The sequence below is a fragment of the Hyperolius riggenbachi genome, chromosome 6 (assembly GCF_040937935.1).
Source record: "Hyperolius riggenbachi isolate aHypRig1 chromosome 6, aHypRig1.pri, whole genome shotgun sequence".
NCBI classification, from domain to species: domain Eukaryota; kingdom Metazoa; phylum Chordata; class Amphibia; order Anura; family Hyperoliidae; genus Hyperolius; species Hyperolius riggenbachi.
The window spans coordinates 250,071,405-250,088,755 of record NC_090651.1 but is presented as its reverse complement, the minus strand read 5'-3'; the positions used below and the strand labels follow the sequence as shown (position 1 = coordinate 250,088,755).

Here is a 17,351-nt window from a genome sequence, read left to right as displayed (position 1 = left end):
TAGATTAGATAGGTTGCTGCCCCCAGTATAGATTAGATAAGTAGCTGCCCCCAGTATAGATTAGATAGGTAGCTGCCCCCAGTATAGGTTAGATAGGTAGCTGCCCCCAGTATAGATTAGATAGGTTGCTGCCCCCAGTATAGATTAGATAGGTAGCTTCCCCCAGTATAGATTAGATAGGTAGCTGCCCCCAGTATAGTTTAGATAGGTAGCTGCCCCCAGTATAGATTAGATAGGTTGCTGCCCCCAGTATAGATTAGATAGGTTGCTGCCCCCAGTATAGATTAGATAGGTAGCTGCCCCCAGTATAGATTAGATAGGTAGCTGCCCCCCAGTATAGGTTAGATAGGTAGCTGCCCCCAGTATAGATTAGATAGGTTGCTGCCCCCAGTATAGATTAGATAGGCAGCTGCCCCCCAGTATAGATTAGATAGGTAGCTTCCCCCAGTATAGATTAGATAGGTTGCTGCCCCCAGTATAGATTAGATAGGTAGCTTCCCCCAGTATACATTAGATAGGTAGCTGCCCCCAGTATAGGTTAGATAGGTAGCTGCCCCCAGTATAGATTAGATAGGTTGCTGCCCCCAGTATAGATTAGATAGGTAGCTGCCCCCAGTATAGGTTAGATAGGTAGCTGCCCCCAGTATAGATTAGATAGGTTACTGCCCCCAGTATAGATTAGATAGGTAGCTGCCCCCCCAGTATAGGTTAGATAGGTAGGTGCCCCCAGTATAGGTTAGATAGGTAGCTGCCCCCCAGTATAGGTTAGATAGGTAGGTCCCCCCAGTATTGGCAAGATAAGTAGCTGCTCCCAGTATAGATTAGGTAGGTAGGTAGGTAGGTAGGTGCCCCCCCCCCCCCCCCCTCATAGTGGAGAGGGAGCCGTGGGGAGGGCAGCCCGACCTCTCCCTCCCTTCCTCTCCGGGCCGCCCTCCGTGCTCCCCCCTCCGATGCTGCTGCAGACTGCAGAGAGAACAACTCACCTCCCTGGTTCCGATCGCCGGCGCCTCTCACGTCACTTGCCGCTGGTCTCCTCTTCCACATTGTCACTGATGCACACTAAACTTCCTGCTTAACAGGAAGTTTAGTGTGCATCAGTGACAACGTAGAAGAGGAGACCAGCGGCAAGGGACGTGAGAGGCGCCGGCGATCGGAACCAGGGAGGTGAGTTGTTCTCTCTGCAGTCTGCAGCAGCATCGGAGGGGGGAGCACGGAGGGCGGCCCGGAGAGGAAGGGAGGGAGAGGTCGGGCTGCCCTCCCCGCGGCTTCCCCTCTATTACGGGCATGTTTGTTTGCGGCACCAGGGGGCGGAGCGAGACGGACCCAGCCGGGGCCGCAGCTTCCGCATTAAAACACAGGCGGCAGGAGCGCCCCCTGGAGGCCGGCGCCCTGAGCGATCGCACCGGTCGCTCAGGTCAAAGGCCGGCCCTGGTTATGGATGCCCAGGATGCTTCGATAGCGGCCTTAAGCTCAAAATTTATTAAGCTCAAAATGTATGCACCTGCCTAATTTTATTAAAACAATCATTTCACACTTTCTGTAAATCCAATAAACTTCATTTCACTTCTCAAAAATCACTGGGTGTGTCTCCTATATGATATATTTAACCATTTAGGGACAATGTAACGCATTAAAACGTCATGTTCGCCGCTATTAATGGCAACAGGACGTTTTAATAAGTTACATTGTAACTCTGCTGCTGTGTGCGAGCGGGCGCGCTCCCGCTGCGCGCGCACGTCGGGTCCCACGGCTTGGTGATTGGACCAGGGAATCACATGGTCCCTGGGCCAATCAAGTGCCAGTAACAAGGCAGATCATTGTTACAAGCCAGTAACAATGATCTGTCCTGTAGTGTCTGTAAACAAAGTTGCTTTCTCCCTCCCAGCTCATCTGTCACCTCAGACTGCTGTCAATCAGCATTCAGAGGTGACAGGAGCTGTGAGGGAGAAAGACTGTGATTGTGGTAGGATTTTTATATTTTTAAATAAAATTTTATCCCCATACTTTTTTATTAACCCCTTATCCTCCCCCTCCTTTGCCATTTACTGATTTTCTGTTTTATTTTAGTACTTTTTAGTACTTCTTAGTACTTTTCTGTACTTCTTCACCCCTCTTTTACCCTTTCTCTGATATTTCTATCTATACTTTCTTTCTATCTATATCCTTTTTTTCATCTTCATAAAAAAAAATAAAAAAAAAAATAAAAAAAAAATCTTTCTGTTATTGATCAATTGCTCGGTTGATCGATCTGTCTGTCTATCCCATCCATCCATCCCATCCATCCATCCCATCCATCCATCCCATCCATCCATCCCATCCATCCATCCATCCATCCCTCCCTCCCTCCCTCCCTCCCTCCCATCCATCCATCCATCTATCTATCTATCTAACTATCTATCTATCTATCTATCCCCTTTGCTTACTATGGCGAGGAGACTGTATTCTGTTGAGGAGGCAGCCGCCTTCCTCCAGCAGAGCAGCAGCAGTGGGGACGATTCAGGGAGCGAATGGCACCCAACGAGCAGCAGCTCTGAGTCAGATTCTGACAGTTCAGAGAGCGTTGGGCAGCCATCTCGCCGCTTCAGGAGGGATGATGAGTCCACTGGTGAGGGCCCTTCAGAATCCACCGCAGGGGGCTCGGTGGGTAGCACAGCTGCAGCTAGCAGCACAGGCCAGAGGGGAACCACTGTCCAGGGCCCTTCAGATGCCACCGCAGGGGGCTCAGTGGGTAGCACTGCTGCAGCTAGCAGCAGAGGCCGAAGGGGAGCCAGGCAAAGGCAGGTACGCCCACCGGTACCTGAGGACATAATTCGGGGCACCTGGTCACCCGCTAACCTTGTAGCACCCAACATCCCGCCTTTTACAGGGGCAAGCGAAATATTAGTGCCCACTGACAACTTCGGGCCTGCTGACTTCTTCCAGCTCTTTGTGGGTGATGATTTGCTGCAGCACATTGTGGAGCAAACTAATTTGTTTGCGCAGCAGTATATTGCCCAGAAGCCCACCTGCTATTTGGCTGAGAAATGGGAGCCCACCACCATACCTGAGCTAAAGGTGTTTCTGGCCCTAACACTACACATGGGCATACTCCAACAGCCAGAAATAAGACTGTACTGGTCTAAGGACTTTATGCACGCAACACCCCTGTTTCCAGCTTCCATGAGCAGGCAGCGCTATGAGGCTCTTATGAAGTGCCTGCACTTTGCCGACAATTCGGACAATGTCCCCAAAGGTGATCCTGGACATGACAAGCTTTTTAAGCTGAGGCCCATCCTCACCCACCTCAGTACAAAATTTAGCGAGGTGTACACCCCAGAGAGAGAGGTTGCAGTGGATGAATCCCTCCTACCCTTCCATGGCAGATTAGGGATAAAACAATACATTCCAAGTAAGGCTGCCAAGTATGGGATAAAATTTTATAAACTATGTGAGAGCAGCACTGGCTACACCTATTCTTTTTTCCTGTATGAGGGCAAAGATAGCCATTTGCAACCAGCTGGGTGCCCACCATACATGCCAACCAGTGGGAAAATTGTGGTGGAACTAGCCAACCCACTCCTCCACCAAGGCTATCATTTGTACGTGGATAACTTCTACACCAGCATTCCCCTTTTCAAATTTTTATATTCTGCAGAGACTGGTGCCTGTGGGACAGTGAGGCCAAACCGCAAAGGCCTCCCACCACAGGTGGTTAATAAAAAATTATCGAAAGGGGAAACACACAGTCTCAGAAGTGGTGAGCTCCTGGCTATAAAATTCAGGGACAAGAGAGACGTCATGGTCCTGACTTCAATTCATAATGAAGAAGTGGTTCCTGTCACAACCTCCAGAGAGCGGATCGAGAAGCCAATGGCATTGGTCGACTACACAAAAAATATGGGTGCGGTGGATCTTGCGGACCAAATGCTCTCCTACTACTTTTTAAAAAAAAAAAAGAGGGCCTGGTACAAAAAAGTTTTTTTTTACCTCCTGCAGATGGCCATGCACAACGCATTTGTGCTTTATAAAAAGAAATGCCACGGTGACAGCTACCTCCCGTTTATGCGACAAGCTTTAAGATCGCTGATCAATGAAAGCGTACACCTTATGGAGGAATTCAATCCAATGCAACTGGATGGAGCAGTTCGCCTAAGGGGAAAACATTTTCCTGCCCTGATCCCCCCGAACCCAATTAAGGCGAAGCCACAGAAGCGATGCCGGGTGTGCACCAAGCACAAGAGGCGGAAAGACAGCAGATACCACTGCCCAAAGTGCCCCTCACAGCCGGGACTCTGCGTTGCCGGCTGCTTTGAGGCATACCATACCCTCAGCAGCTATTAGACTTTTTTTTTTTTTTTTTTTTTTTTTTCCTTCTTCATTACCCTAAATTTTCACTGGACTTTTTCCTCTCTACTTTTATTTGCCACTTACTGTCCCTCAAAGGAGCTCACAATTACCACTAGTTAACATTACCACCTTTTTTGGGGATGTGGGAGGAAACCCAGAAGCTTAGAGGAAACCCAAGACTCCTACAACCTGCAAATAGTTTTTTTCCCATTTGGACTTGCTGCTGCAAGGCGAGAGTGTTTGCCACAGGACTTTACTCTGCAGACCACCCCCCATCTTCTGACCACTGGCTTGCCTTGGCGTATGACCTCTGGCCTTTCTCCATCCTGCTAGACCTGCAATGGTGAGTTCCAATGTATCTGTCATTCATGTTATGTATAGTGATTTAGGCCTCACTTAAATTATTCTATTTGCAACGGAGTAGGCCTGAGTCTCTAGTTTTCAGAATGGTAACATTTGTGTCTTTTATTGAATGGTCTTACACTCCTGGGGCTTTGAGAAGAAAGAATTACATTGTTGCATTTGGTAAAAAAGGGCCTTAAAAAGTACATTGGCGCTGCTCATGATTAACAGTGTATTATGTGGCCAAAACACTATCTGATGATGTGTGTAGGGTATCATTTTAACCGTGACAAGCAAGAGAAGAGAATTTGGGGTGTTTGAGAGATTATGCATATGTCATTTGAATTGTTGTTGTGTACCAAAGTAAAAAAAACTGTCAAAAAATACAATTTTCTAAGTTGCGGTGCAATTTCAGCAAAACCGTACAAGTGCAAATGTTACAAAATATGTATATTTGGGTAGGTCTGGTTCTCTAGTTTTCAGAATGGTATCATTTATGACCTATATCAAATGTTCTGAGACACCAGGGGTTTTTCTAGGAAAGTATGACTGTATTGTTTCTGGTGCAAAAAATGGCCTTGAAAAATACATTGGCGCTGCTCATGATTAACAGTGTATTATGTGGCCAAAACATTATCTGATGATGTGTATAGGGTATCATTTTAACCGTGACAAGCAAGAGAAGAGAATTTGGGGTGTTTGAGAGATCATGCATATGTCATTTGAATTGTTTTTTCATGCCAAAGTAAAGAAAACTGTAAAAAAAAAAAACATTTTCAAAGTTACGGTGCAATTTCATCAAAACCGCAAAAGTGCAAATGTTACAAAATATGTATATTTGGGTAGGTCTGGTTCTCTAGTTTTCAGAATGGTATCATTTATGACCTATATCAAATGTTCTGAGACACCAGGGGTTTTTCTAGGAAAGTATGACTGTATTGTTTCTGGTGCAAAAAATGGCCTTGAAAAATACATTGGCGCTGCTCATGATTAACAGTGTATTATGTGGCCAAAACATTATCTGATGATGTGTATAGGGTATCATTTTAACCGTGACAAGCAAGAGAAGATAATTTGGGGTGTTTGAGAGATCATGCATATGTCATTTGAATTGTTTTTTCATGCCAAAGTAAAGAAAACTGTAAAAAAAAAACATTTTCAAAGTTACGGTGCAATTTCATCAAAACCGCAAAAGTGCAAATGTTACAAAATATGTATATTTGGGTAGGTCTGGTTCTCTAGTTTTCAGAATGGTATCATTTATGACCTATATCAAATGTTCTGAGACACCAGGGGTTTTTCTAGGAAAGTATGACTGTATTGTTTCTGGTGCAAAAATTGGCCTTGAAAAATACATTGGCGCTGCTCATGATTAACAGTGTATTATGTGGCCAAAACACTATCTGATGATGTGTATAGGGTATCATTTTAACCGTGACAAGCAAGAGAAGATAATTTGGGGTGTTTGAGAGATTATGCATATGTCATTTGATTTTTGTTTTTTGGCAAACTGAATGAGAAGCAATAAAACTGTTATTTCCATATACTCTGTACCAAAATAAAACACTTGTAAAAAACACCAAAAGTGACAGAATTGAAAACCGAATGCATAAATAGTTACCTTAGGGACTCAGCTTTTAAAATATATATGCTATGAGGGTGAACTACTGTTATATTTGCAAATAAGGGCTTGAATTCATTGGTAGTATGCAATGAGAAAACAAAAAACACAACATAGGAAAAATACACCTTTATTTCCAAATAATATATTGTCACCATACTTTGCACTAGGGACATAATTTATATATTGTGACAACCAGGACAAATAGGCAGATAAAATGTGTGTGTTTTATGCACATTAGCAGTGTTTATTTTAAAACTATAGGGGATGAAAATGGAGAAATTGTGTATTTTTTCATTTTTTTCCTTGTTTTTCCCTTTAAAATGCATAAAAAGAAAAGGTATTACTGAAAATAAATATCGCCTCCAAAAAGCCTATTTAGCGGCAATAAAAACAAGGTATTGATCAATTTGCTGTGATACGTAGTGAAAAAGTTATTGGTGAATGAAAGGGAGGAGCGCTGAAAGGTGAAAATTGCTCTGGTCCGTTAGGGTAAAAACCCTTGGGGGTGAACTGGTTAAGTGACATTTTTTTATCGTAATAACCAACGATCTATACAGGGAAATCATGACGATTAACAAGGATGCCCAAACTTTTGCATCCCACTGTATATATATATATATATATATATATATATATATATATATACTGTATGTATACAGGGCTGCCCATAATTATTTATACCCCTGGCAAATTACTTTTATTCAACCAGCAAGTAATTTTTTGACGGGAAATGACATAGGTGTCTCCCAAAAGATAATAAGACTATGTACAAGAGGCATTATTGTGGCAAATATACATTTCTAAGCTTTTATTTACATTTGAGCAAAAAGTGTCCAGTCCAAAATTATTCATACCCTCCTCAGTAATCAGTAGCAAAGTATTTTTGCCCAATCACCTTCAGCATTGAGCTACAAATCTTTCAGGTTGGAGGGTCTTCTTGCCATCATCCTGATCTTTACCTCCCTCCACAGATTCTTAATTGGATTCAAGTCAGTACTCTGGCTGGGCCACTCCAAAATGTTAATGTTGTTGCTGCTAACCATTTCTTCACCACTTTTGCAGTGTGTTTTGGGTCATTGTCATGTTGAAATGTCCACTGGTGCCTAAGGCCAAGTTTCTTTGCAGACTGCCTGATGTTGTCATTGAGAATCCTCATGTATTGCTCCTTTTTCATGGTGCCGTTTACTGTGATTAGGTTCCCTGGTCTATTGGCTGAAAAACACCCCCAAAGTATTAGGTTCCCACCACCATGTTTGACAGTGGGGATTGTTTTCTTTGGGTTGAAGGTTTCTCCTTTTTTACGCCAAATGAAGGAAACATTATTGTGACCAAACAATTCAATGTTTGTTTCATCTGACCATAACACAGAAGACCAGAAGTCTTCTTCTTTGTCCAGATAAGCATTTGCAAAGGCCAAGCAAGCTTTTGTGTGCCTTATCTGGAGAAGTGGTGTCCTCCTTGGTCTGCATCCATGGAACCCAGCAGTGTGAAGTGTCTGTTGGATTGTCTGCCTTAAGACATTGCCACCAGCAGAGCCCAGATTCACCAGCATGGCCTTGGTAGTGATCCTTGGATTCTTTTTCACCTCTTTCACTATCCTCCTGGCCAGCACAGGTGTCACTTTTGGCTTCTGACCACGTCCTCTGAGATTTTCCACAGTGCAGAACATCTTGTATTTTTTAATGATACTTTGCACTATAGCCACTGGAACTTAAAAACATTTAGAAATGGCCTTGTAGCCCTTTCCTGACTTGTGAGCAGTCACAATGCGCAGCCGCAGGTCCTCACGTTGCTCCTTTGTCTTAGCCATGACTGTCCACAAACCAGCTGAAGAGAACTGCTGTTTTTCACCTGTTAAGTTGATTAAAACAGCTGTTCCCAATTAATAAGGTTAATTAGCATGCTTTAGAACAGCTTGGACTATTTGGAATGGTATAGAACTTTGGAGTTTCCCACAGACTGTGACAGTTTGTGAAGGGTATGAATCATTTTGGATTAATGCCTCTTGTACATCGTCCTATTATTTTTTTGGGAGACACCTATGTAATTTCCCGTGCGCACACACCCGCCAGCTTCGCCCGCCCACCCACCTCACTCCCTGTTCCCGTCCAGCTGTCCGTTACTGCTCACATGCGCAGTAGCAAAAAAACAGGGACAGCTGCTTGACATAGCGACAGTAGATTTTTAATATATTTATATATTTATATATATATATATATATATATATATATATATATATATTACACACACACACACACACACACACACACTTATATACAGTATATACACACATACACATTAATGGAGCTTTAATACAGTTGTAAATCTTGCAAGCATCTCTTTTCTTTTGTATGACTTCAGTTGGAGGGACCAAGTAGGTCATTACAAGTGCAGATTGGAGAATTTGTGGGTCAAGGTTTTCTCAGTTACTTTAGTGATGAGAGTCCTGGATCCACTCCTGTTTGGCAATCATGACGTTGTTCCTACATAAGGGGGTCACTTAAAGGGCTGTTTCTCTGACAACCAAGTAGGAGATTTCCATTTGCCAATTCATTAATGCAATGGTAAGAAAATACTGGCAGACTCGGAAGCATTATTTTTCTTGCAGTGATGCCTATCTGGCTTTTCTGATCTTGGTTTCAGTTGGCAGTGCATAAATATTCTAAGGGGTAATAATAATCCTAACATTAATGGTCAGTAAATATCAGTATAGGTTGGACTGTGCTCTAGTGCTGCCTTGATTGCCTAAGTTTATCTATTCGTAATGTCATAGTTTTTTTCCAATGACTTCATCTTACATGAGAAGAAGATAATAGAGTAAAGGAGAAGCTTAGGACCAGAACTCTGTGAGGGTATAATTCCAATAGCATTCTCAGAAGTATCCACTTCCAGAATACGTAGATCAGGCTGATTTAGGATGAGTCCTGAATAAAGAGAGCCTTTAGTTTATGAAAGGCTGGCTAGGCTTCCTGAGACTAGGAGAAGGCGGAGTAAAGTTTAATAAGTGGAGGGAGCAGTATGACAATGGCATAGAAGTCCTTCATGTTTTTTTTGTATTAACTAATGAAGTCAGTTAATCATCACATGCTCTTCTTGTCAGATGGAGCTGGCCACTAGAGAATATATTTGACTCTCGTGGGACCAATTGTTAACTCCTCAGCAAAGGTGATCAGTCCCATAAAATGTATGATGTTTTTCTCTAATTTGCAAGTCTCCGACTTTGAACAGACCCTGAGTACTCAAATGCCTCCCAAAAATTCTAATGTAGGCTCTTAAAATAGACTCTAGTCTCTTTAAGAGAGAAAGAATAGATGAGGGAGTACATCACCATAAAAATGTCCATGGTAGCCCTGAAGTTATCATTTATGAAGTGTTTAAATTGAGTAAAACCGTTAATTTGGGTGCTGGGATGGATAACAACATTAGCCAAAACTGTTCACCCTTTGAACACTCCCATGCAAATTCTATCATGCAAATACTCACTGCAGACCATCCATCCAGGAGCCATTGCTTTCCATACAGTTAAGTTAAAAGCAAGCCAGCAAGGGTCTTTGTTAGCAAACAAAATTGCATTATTTTACATAGTAACAAACACGCTCAGAGTCTACCAGAGTTCCTATGTGTCCTAACTCTGGCCCTATAAAACGCATAATGCAAGCATGATGGGACTAGTTTGAAGGGCTATTTGTTGCAAGAGAGGATGTTAGGAGATATCTTTTGATAGGTTGATACACTGTGTGCTTGAACAGTGCATGTTATAGGGCAAGAGTTAGGTCACATACGAACTCTGGGAGCCCCTGCGCAGCATATGTGACTGCACTACACAGGTTAATGTTAGGGTAGGTGGTGGATTTAGCATTAGGTAGGTTTAAGGGAGGATAGTGTTATTATTAAATGTATGCAAAAAAAAGAAGAAGAGTTAAGGTGGCCACTAATGATCCAATTGCTAGCGAAAAATAATTTGAGCGATCAGAGAATTCTGATTGGAAGTGAAATATCGTAATACATTGTTAACTACACCATCAATGAACCAATCTTTGCTTCCTATCTATCACAACCAACAAGAAAATCCAAATTTTAGTTCAACAAAAATCCAATCAGATGATGTTTTTATAATCGTTCCTAATCGATTATGCCCATCAACGGAGATTATTTACAACCAATCTAATCACATCCAATCAGAATTATCTGATCGCTCAAACTATTTTTCGTTAGTGGCCACCTTTACAGCAGGGATGCTCACCAGGATCCGGGTACCCGGGTAAACCCGGGTACCCGACCATTTTTACGCTATCCGGGTCAGATCCAGATCCAGATACCTGGGCCAATATCTGAATAGCTCTATGCGGGTATCTGGCCGCATAATCCAGATACCCGCGGATATCCGACGGATATCCGGATCTGGGTACTGTAACAAGGGAGATGATGTCATTGAGCCAATCAGAGGGCTCCCAGCAGAAGCCCTAGCAACCAATCACAGATGGGAACTCTGGCCAGCCCCACCTGACCTAATTGAGCCAATCAGAGGCCTCCCAGCCTAAACCATGGCGCCCAATCACAGAAGGGAACCCTGGCCAGTCCCCGTGTGTAATAAGGAGGGCTGGCATGATGAGACAGATCGTCCTTGCTTGTGTGGCTGGCTGGCTGGTCACTGACAGACTTGCTCCAGTGCTGTTGGCTTAGCAAGTGCTGCCTGTATACAGTGCTAAACCTAAAGCTTTGAATGCTAAACACCTTCACTACACTATTGTTCTATTGTTTTTTTAGCTAGCTAGAGTAATTGTTTGATTTCATTCACTCAGTTAGGTCCTGTCTGTGTCTGTGTGTGCTGTGCAGGCCAGCAGGGCAATATAGGTTAGGGAATAGGATTACTGTGTTATTGTATTGTATTATATAGTTAGTTAGTACTGCAGTTAGTTGTTAGAGAGAGTAGTACTGTGTTAGCTTACTACAGATTACTGCTGCTGTGCTGAGCATTGTCAGTGTGACAGTTAGACAGATAGTGTGCACTATCTGTCCACTACTCTGCGATCTGTCACTCCGTGCTGATTTGATTTAAAGTCCAACCCCGATTTCATTAAAGTAAAAGTACCCCACATCATCTGGTGACATCATCACGTATAAGTTGTACTATGTCTGCTGGCACCGGCAGCTGGGGGAGGGGCAGCAAGGGCAAGAGGACAGGGAGCAACATTACAGCCACCCTCAGAAGGTCTGCCGTGTCAGTGTCGACCCCAGTGGGCAGCCTACCCTCAGTCAGCGAACTTTTCGCTCCGGGCGCCATGATAGAACTCAGGGCTGTTAGCCGCAAGGAGTTTGAGGAGGATGTTCTGGGTTTTGAGGAGGGGGGGGGTATGATGTTGATGATGGGATGAAGGACAGTGACTACCATCCACAAGAAGGGGATGTCAGCTCTGACTCTGAGGAGGAGGATGCATTGGTGGGTTTGACACGGAGGATCAGCATTGCAGACAGTGGCCATGGAATGCGGGACCCACCACATCCTTCTGCCGCTACCACCAGCCGCACAACTCAACCCCCAACCGCCACAGGGAGAAAAGCCGCAGCATCCCATTCAGGCTGCAGGGGAATCTTCACCCCCCCCCCCCCCCAATCTGGAAGTTTTTCACTCTGCCCTCATTGGACAGCAAGTTTGCCATATGCAATGTGTGCAAACTACAGATGGCAGAGGTTGTGACCCCTACAAGTATGGCACCTCCAGCTTCACCACCCATCTGGCCAAAAAACATGTTGTTGAGCATGAGGAGTTCAAGAGTCTGAAGCAAGCTGGCGCTGGCTCCCACCGCCACAGGCCACTGCTGCTGATACCACCACCTATATTCAACCCAAAACACAATTGCGGTGTCATTTTTTTGGAGGTGTCTGGGCTGAAAACTGTCATGTCCCAGTTGTGCGATTGGACTTTGGACACAATGTGGGCTGCACAACCGCTGTCTGGAACCTAGTCCTGATGTTAATTGACAGCTTTTTTTTTTTTTTCATTTTATGTCCACCAAATAATAAATTAGTGTTTCCCTTTAAAAAAAACATGATGCTACATGCATCATTCACCCTCAAAACCCTTTTTAAAGCTATTAAAAGGGCACTTCCGGTTTTTCAATCCAGATACCCGAATAGGTCGGGTACCCGCGGGTAATTTGGTCGGATACCCGAATTCACTCGGGTATCCGCAAGGTCGGATCCGGGTACCCGAATTGGATCCAGATATCTGGGTACCCGGATCCGGATCTGGGTGGGTATTAAAAAGTACTACCCGAGCAACCCTGCTTTACAGTTGACACTGTTAGGCAATCTGTTTAATTATGTGCTGTCATGGTAAACAGTAGACATTGTGCAGTAGGAAAAAGCTCATACTAGTACTGGCAGTGAAATCAGTGGTGGCTGCAGGAAGCTGGAAGCTTGACGACCGTTTCACGCTGGTGCACTTCTACGGGGGCTTCTGCAGAAATGCATCGGCACGAAACGGCTATCAGGCTTCCAGCTCCCTGCACCCACCATTGATTTCACCGCCTGCGCCGGTATGCGGTGTGTTTACCACAGTGATTGCGTAGCAGTGCCGACTGTAACTCCTCTTCTTTTTCTGCATGCAGACCACCTTTGTACAAAGTCAGAACATGCTATAGACATCTCAGTTGCAGGCTTACAGCCTGGCCCCATGCTTGTGTCCCCTTGACACTGCCAATGCTTTGTCACTCTTGTTCATACAATTATTAAATGTATGCATTGCACTGAACAAAAGGCATAACTATATACCTTGAAAGGGCCATAACAAGTACGAAGGGCAGTCTGCTGCGGTGTCTGCGTATGAAGCAGCCTTTTCTATTGAAAGTCCAAACATAAAGCTAGGCCTTCTCAGAGGCAGTAGTACTGTATAATAGTAGTGCTCTGGGAATAAAGCAAAAAGGTCAAATATTCTTGAGCACCGCACTTAAATGCTTGCTGCTAAATCACATCATTTGAAACTCTGTTGATGAATGAATCTCTTCTCTATATTATCTGTTTAATTTGCCAATAAATAATAGATTTTTATAGTGCTGCTAGCAACGTAAAGATCAAAAATACAGCCCCGTCTCCAAGATATACTGTGCCAGTTCCTGCACCTGTTCTACAATGGCAACTGCAAGGAGAATTACATCAGGGCTCCTTGCATTTCCTATATGACATAAATATATTTTTACTACTTCTTCCTCTGGCTGTGCTTCACCCAGCTATAAATAAGCTGTCTTTAAATCTGTTTCTCAGACTCTACCAAAATTTGTGCTCTGATGCTATTTTGATGATGGCAAAAGCTAAATCATCCTCAGAGCTTGAAGAAAACAGCCAGCTGCAGCCGCCCGTACATAAATAACCCGGAGATTTACAATTCCGGTGGATGGAAGAATGCAGGAACCGTACAATGCAGGAGCTGAGACCGTAAATAGGTTTTTAATTCACTGTGAATATCTCGGCATCGTTCATGTACAGGTGCCTCCTTCACAACTCGATAACGATAGTTGCAAGGTCAGTGGATTTTGTTACAGTATGGACACAATTTTTCTTTAAATTCCATTATACACAAAAGGTTGGCATGTGTATTTTTATATATTTATGGTGCATGCAGTCTTTTGTAGATGTATACTGTATGCAACACCAAACTACTGTGTTAAAGTGGACTTATACTAAGAGCTTATGGAAGCTGCCATTGCTGACTTCGTTTATAAGCCACTATCCAGGAATCACACTTCCTGTCTGTATGTGCTGTCATCCCTGTTTAACTAATGAACCATTGTTCTTAAATGTAAAAAAACTTGCAAATACCTGTTTTGGCATTTATATTGCATGCCATATGACCAGGGAAGTCATCTAGCGCCAAAAGCAAAGACTCTGAAATACGAGTCCCCCCCCCTCCCTTTTTTCAAATTTAGCAATTTCCTACATCCTTGACTATAATGGACCATTCTGACAATTGTCAATCCTTCCCTGATGAAGTGGTAGTCACCAATATATTCTAGTGGCAGGCAGGAAGTGATAAGGTAGATTCTAGTGGCATGATAGGGAGGCTTCCAGATCCGAGTTCAGAGTTTTAAATAAAACAGAGCCTTGACACATGCAGGCCGTGGTTGGGGGAGTTAACTCATCCTTGGCCACTGTGCACCATATCATGTTCCATCACTCTGATACTTACTCCTTCAACGATATAAGTATTTTAGTGATGTGGAATGTGATGTGGGGCACAGTAGCTAGAGGCTGTGACATGGGGGAATTAACCTACCCTTGCTGTGGCTCAAATGTTTCATACCAAAACTCAGAACATGACTTTGGAAGCTCATACCTAGTGGCATGCCATGATAGGTAGATTCTAGTGGCAGGTAGCTGACAGGTAATAGGTGACAATTGTTGACATGCAGTAGGTAAAAAGTAGTGGTAGTCAAATAGTGACAGTAGATAACAATAATAATACTAACATTTGTATAGCACTTTTTGCTTGTCAGTCTGAATAGCTACTGGCTTCAACCAGGATTCAATCCCTGAAGTCCTATGTCAGAGGCTAATGAGCAGAGCAATATTTGGGGTGTTTGGTATAGCAGATAGCTAGTGAGTGGGTGAGTGAGTGGGTGATGAGTGTGATGATTGGTGATGGGTACTAGTGAGAGACAAATACCGACTGGCAGTAGTGGGTGTCAATTAGTGAGTGACGGGTACTAGGTGACAAGACATGAGTGAAAGGTATTGAATGATGAGTGGCAGTTACTAGATAAGTACTGGGTGACATGTCCTGGATGAAGAGTACTGGATGACAAGTAAATCAAGAAGAGAGTTCCCATGTGTATGTATATGTTACGGCCAGAACCCGAAGTCTGGCCACTTCGGGTTCTGGCTGGCCAAAATTCGAAATAACTGTGCTACTGTAGCCAATGTGAGAAACAAATAGAGTCCGGCAGCTGTGGCTCCTCCCCCTGCCCCCTCCTATAACCTCTGGCAGCCGATCCAATAACCCTACCCCCCCCCCTCTATCTCCCCCACACACACCAAGTTATCGTGACTGCAGGCAAGCACTTGGAAGAGCAGGCAGTGGGAAAGCTGCAGACATTGTTTCTGTTACTTTGCAGTGTGCATGTTTAGGAACAAAATAGGTGGCACAGTTTTCTGGGCCCATCCACAGCTGCGCACACACATGCTTCCAGTGCACCTGTGCTTTTCTTACATGCTACCCGGAATCCCTGCTTCTCACTGTACTTCCGTGCAGTTATGATAACTTGCTGCAGGGGGAAACGGGGCGTGGGGTAAGATACAGGGTGGGTAGGAATACTGGACCAGCTGCCAATGCGGGAGGGGGAGGAGCTGATGCCGCCAAACTCTATTTGTTTCTCACATTGGCCACAGTAGCGTAGTCACTTCACATTTTGTCCGGCCAGAGCCTGATGTGGCCAGACTTCGGGTTCTGGTCATAACATATACACGTTAGGCAAACTGTATGCAGATGTAAAGCTTATATGTATGTTTTTTTTTGTTTTTTTTTATAGTAGTCCCTTAAATCATGCAGTTGCAGCCAGATGTATGAGAAGTTTTTTTCAATAAATCCAGGAAGCCTTGCATTGATGTCCTGAATCTAGGATGTTCTTGCAACCATTACAAACCCCAGGTGGTAGATCCTATTATTGATCTCCTTCCTCAACAACTGTTCAGCATTTATACTTATATACTTATTTCAGGAATATTTGCTTTTCGGCGACCACAAATGCATACAACATGTAATTATAAAAAATAAATCATAGGCAGTGTGTGAATGCAAAAACACAATTCTTATCAAACATTGCGCTACTGCCTTACCAGGAATAGTTCCTTAAAATAACAATTTCTGACCATATTGTAGTATTTTTACTGCCTTGTTAGCATTTACAGACCACGTATAATGAGGGCTGGTTAATGATTGAATCTTTCTAACTCTACAGATGAAAATGGTCGTGTCTTGAGAATACGGGCTGGAATAAAATACACATCGCCTCCTAAATTGCAAGGAGCTGGCATTCTGGAATTAATTGAAGACCTAGAAGAAAAGCCATTTCAGACCTCTTTGTAAGTACCTCACCAACGTATTGTGTGTGTATTTGTGATGATAATAATACTGCATTTAACCTCCCTGGCAGTTTATTTCCAGATAATCAAAAAATTGCACCGCTTAAAAGTGGTGCAACTTTTTAGCATGCTTTTAGACACTGAAATCGGGAAAAAAATTACACCGCAGTGAGATCTGCGGCAGCCCAACATTTACTCACCTCCCTGAGATCCAGCGCAGCAATTCTCCCTCCATCTTCCAGGTGGCGCTGTAACCCTGTAGTGAGATTGCCGTCTATCGTCATGATGACAGACAGCGATCTCACCAGTGGAATGCAGAATATCCGAAGACAGGAAGGAGAATGGCTGTCGGTGTCTGGATCCCAGAGGAGGTGAGTTAAAATGCCAGATGTGCGCTGCACTCTGCACAGAGAACCCGGCAGCTACCAGGAGTCAGGTTCGGGGCTACTGCTCCTGGCAGCTTTTTTCCAACCAGAGACTGACTCGGGGATACTGCCAGGAAGGTTAAGGTTTCACATTTAATAGTATTTTAGAAAAAAAAAAAAACCTCTGTGATTAGTTGAGTTAACTCTGATTAGTTGAGTAAGATTCCTTGAATCCATTTTTGTTTAAAGCAAACCTGTAATGTATTTAAAAAACGTTTGATACTTAAGTAGAAGGAAGCCTCTTGTCACAGTAAGTTAGCCTCTTGCCAGCAGGCATCCTAGCGTGGTCTGTAGACATTGACACCAGTGACCGTTAGCCTAGGTTGTGCACGTGCATGAGCAGTCTGTTTTGTGCATGTTCCCAGGTGCGTGCGTAGTTGCACCTGTGCGTACTTGCACGTATGTGTGCATGCGTTGTGAGCTACACAGTTCACGTCAAGAGGTCTATTTTAGTCTGGAGGGTGCCACTTTCCGGTGCTGTAGTATTGCAGCTTGTTTGTGAGTGTGTACTCAAGTGCATGAATTATTTCTGTCCATTGGATATTGTGGATGTTGAC

The 17,351-nt window shown here is 43.7% G+C and overlaps 1 protein-coding gene across 3 annotated transcripts in view; it reads left to right on the top strand.

Annotated features, from left to right (window-relative positions):
* The window catches only part of MORN1 (MORN repeat containing 1), a 565,248-nt gene that overhangs the window by 219,102 nt on the left and 328,795 nt on the right, over positions 1 to 17,351 (top strand). For all 3 annotated transcript variants that reach the window (XM_068240670.1, XM_068240672.1, XM_068240671.1), the window contains exon 9: positions 16,246 to 16,369. In XM_068240670.1, coding sequence (XP_068096771.1) covers positions 16,246 to 16,369 — 124 coding nt within the window. The remainder of the gene's footprint in view (positions 1 to 16,245; positions 16,370 to 17,351) is intronic.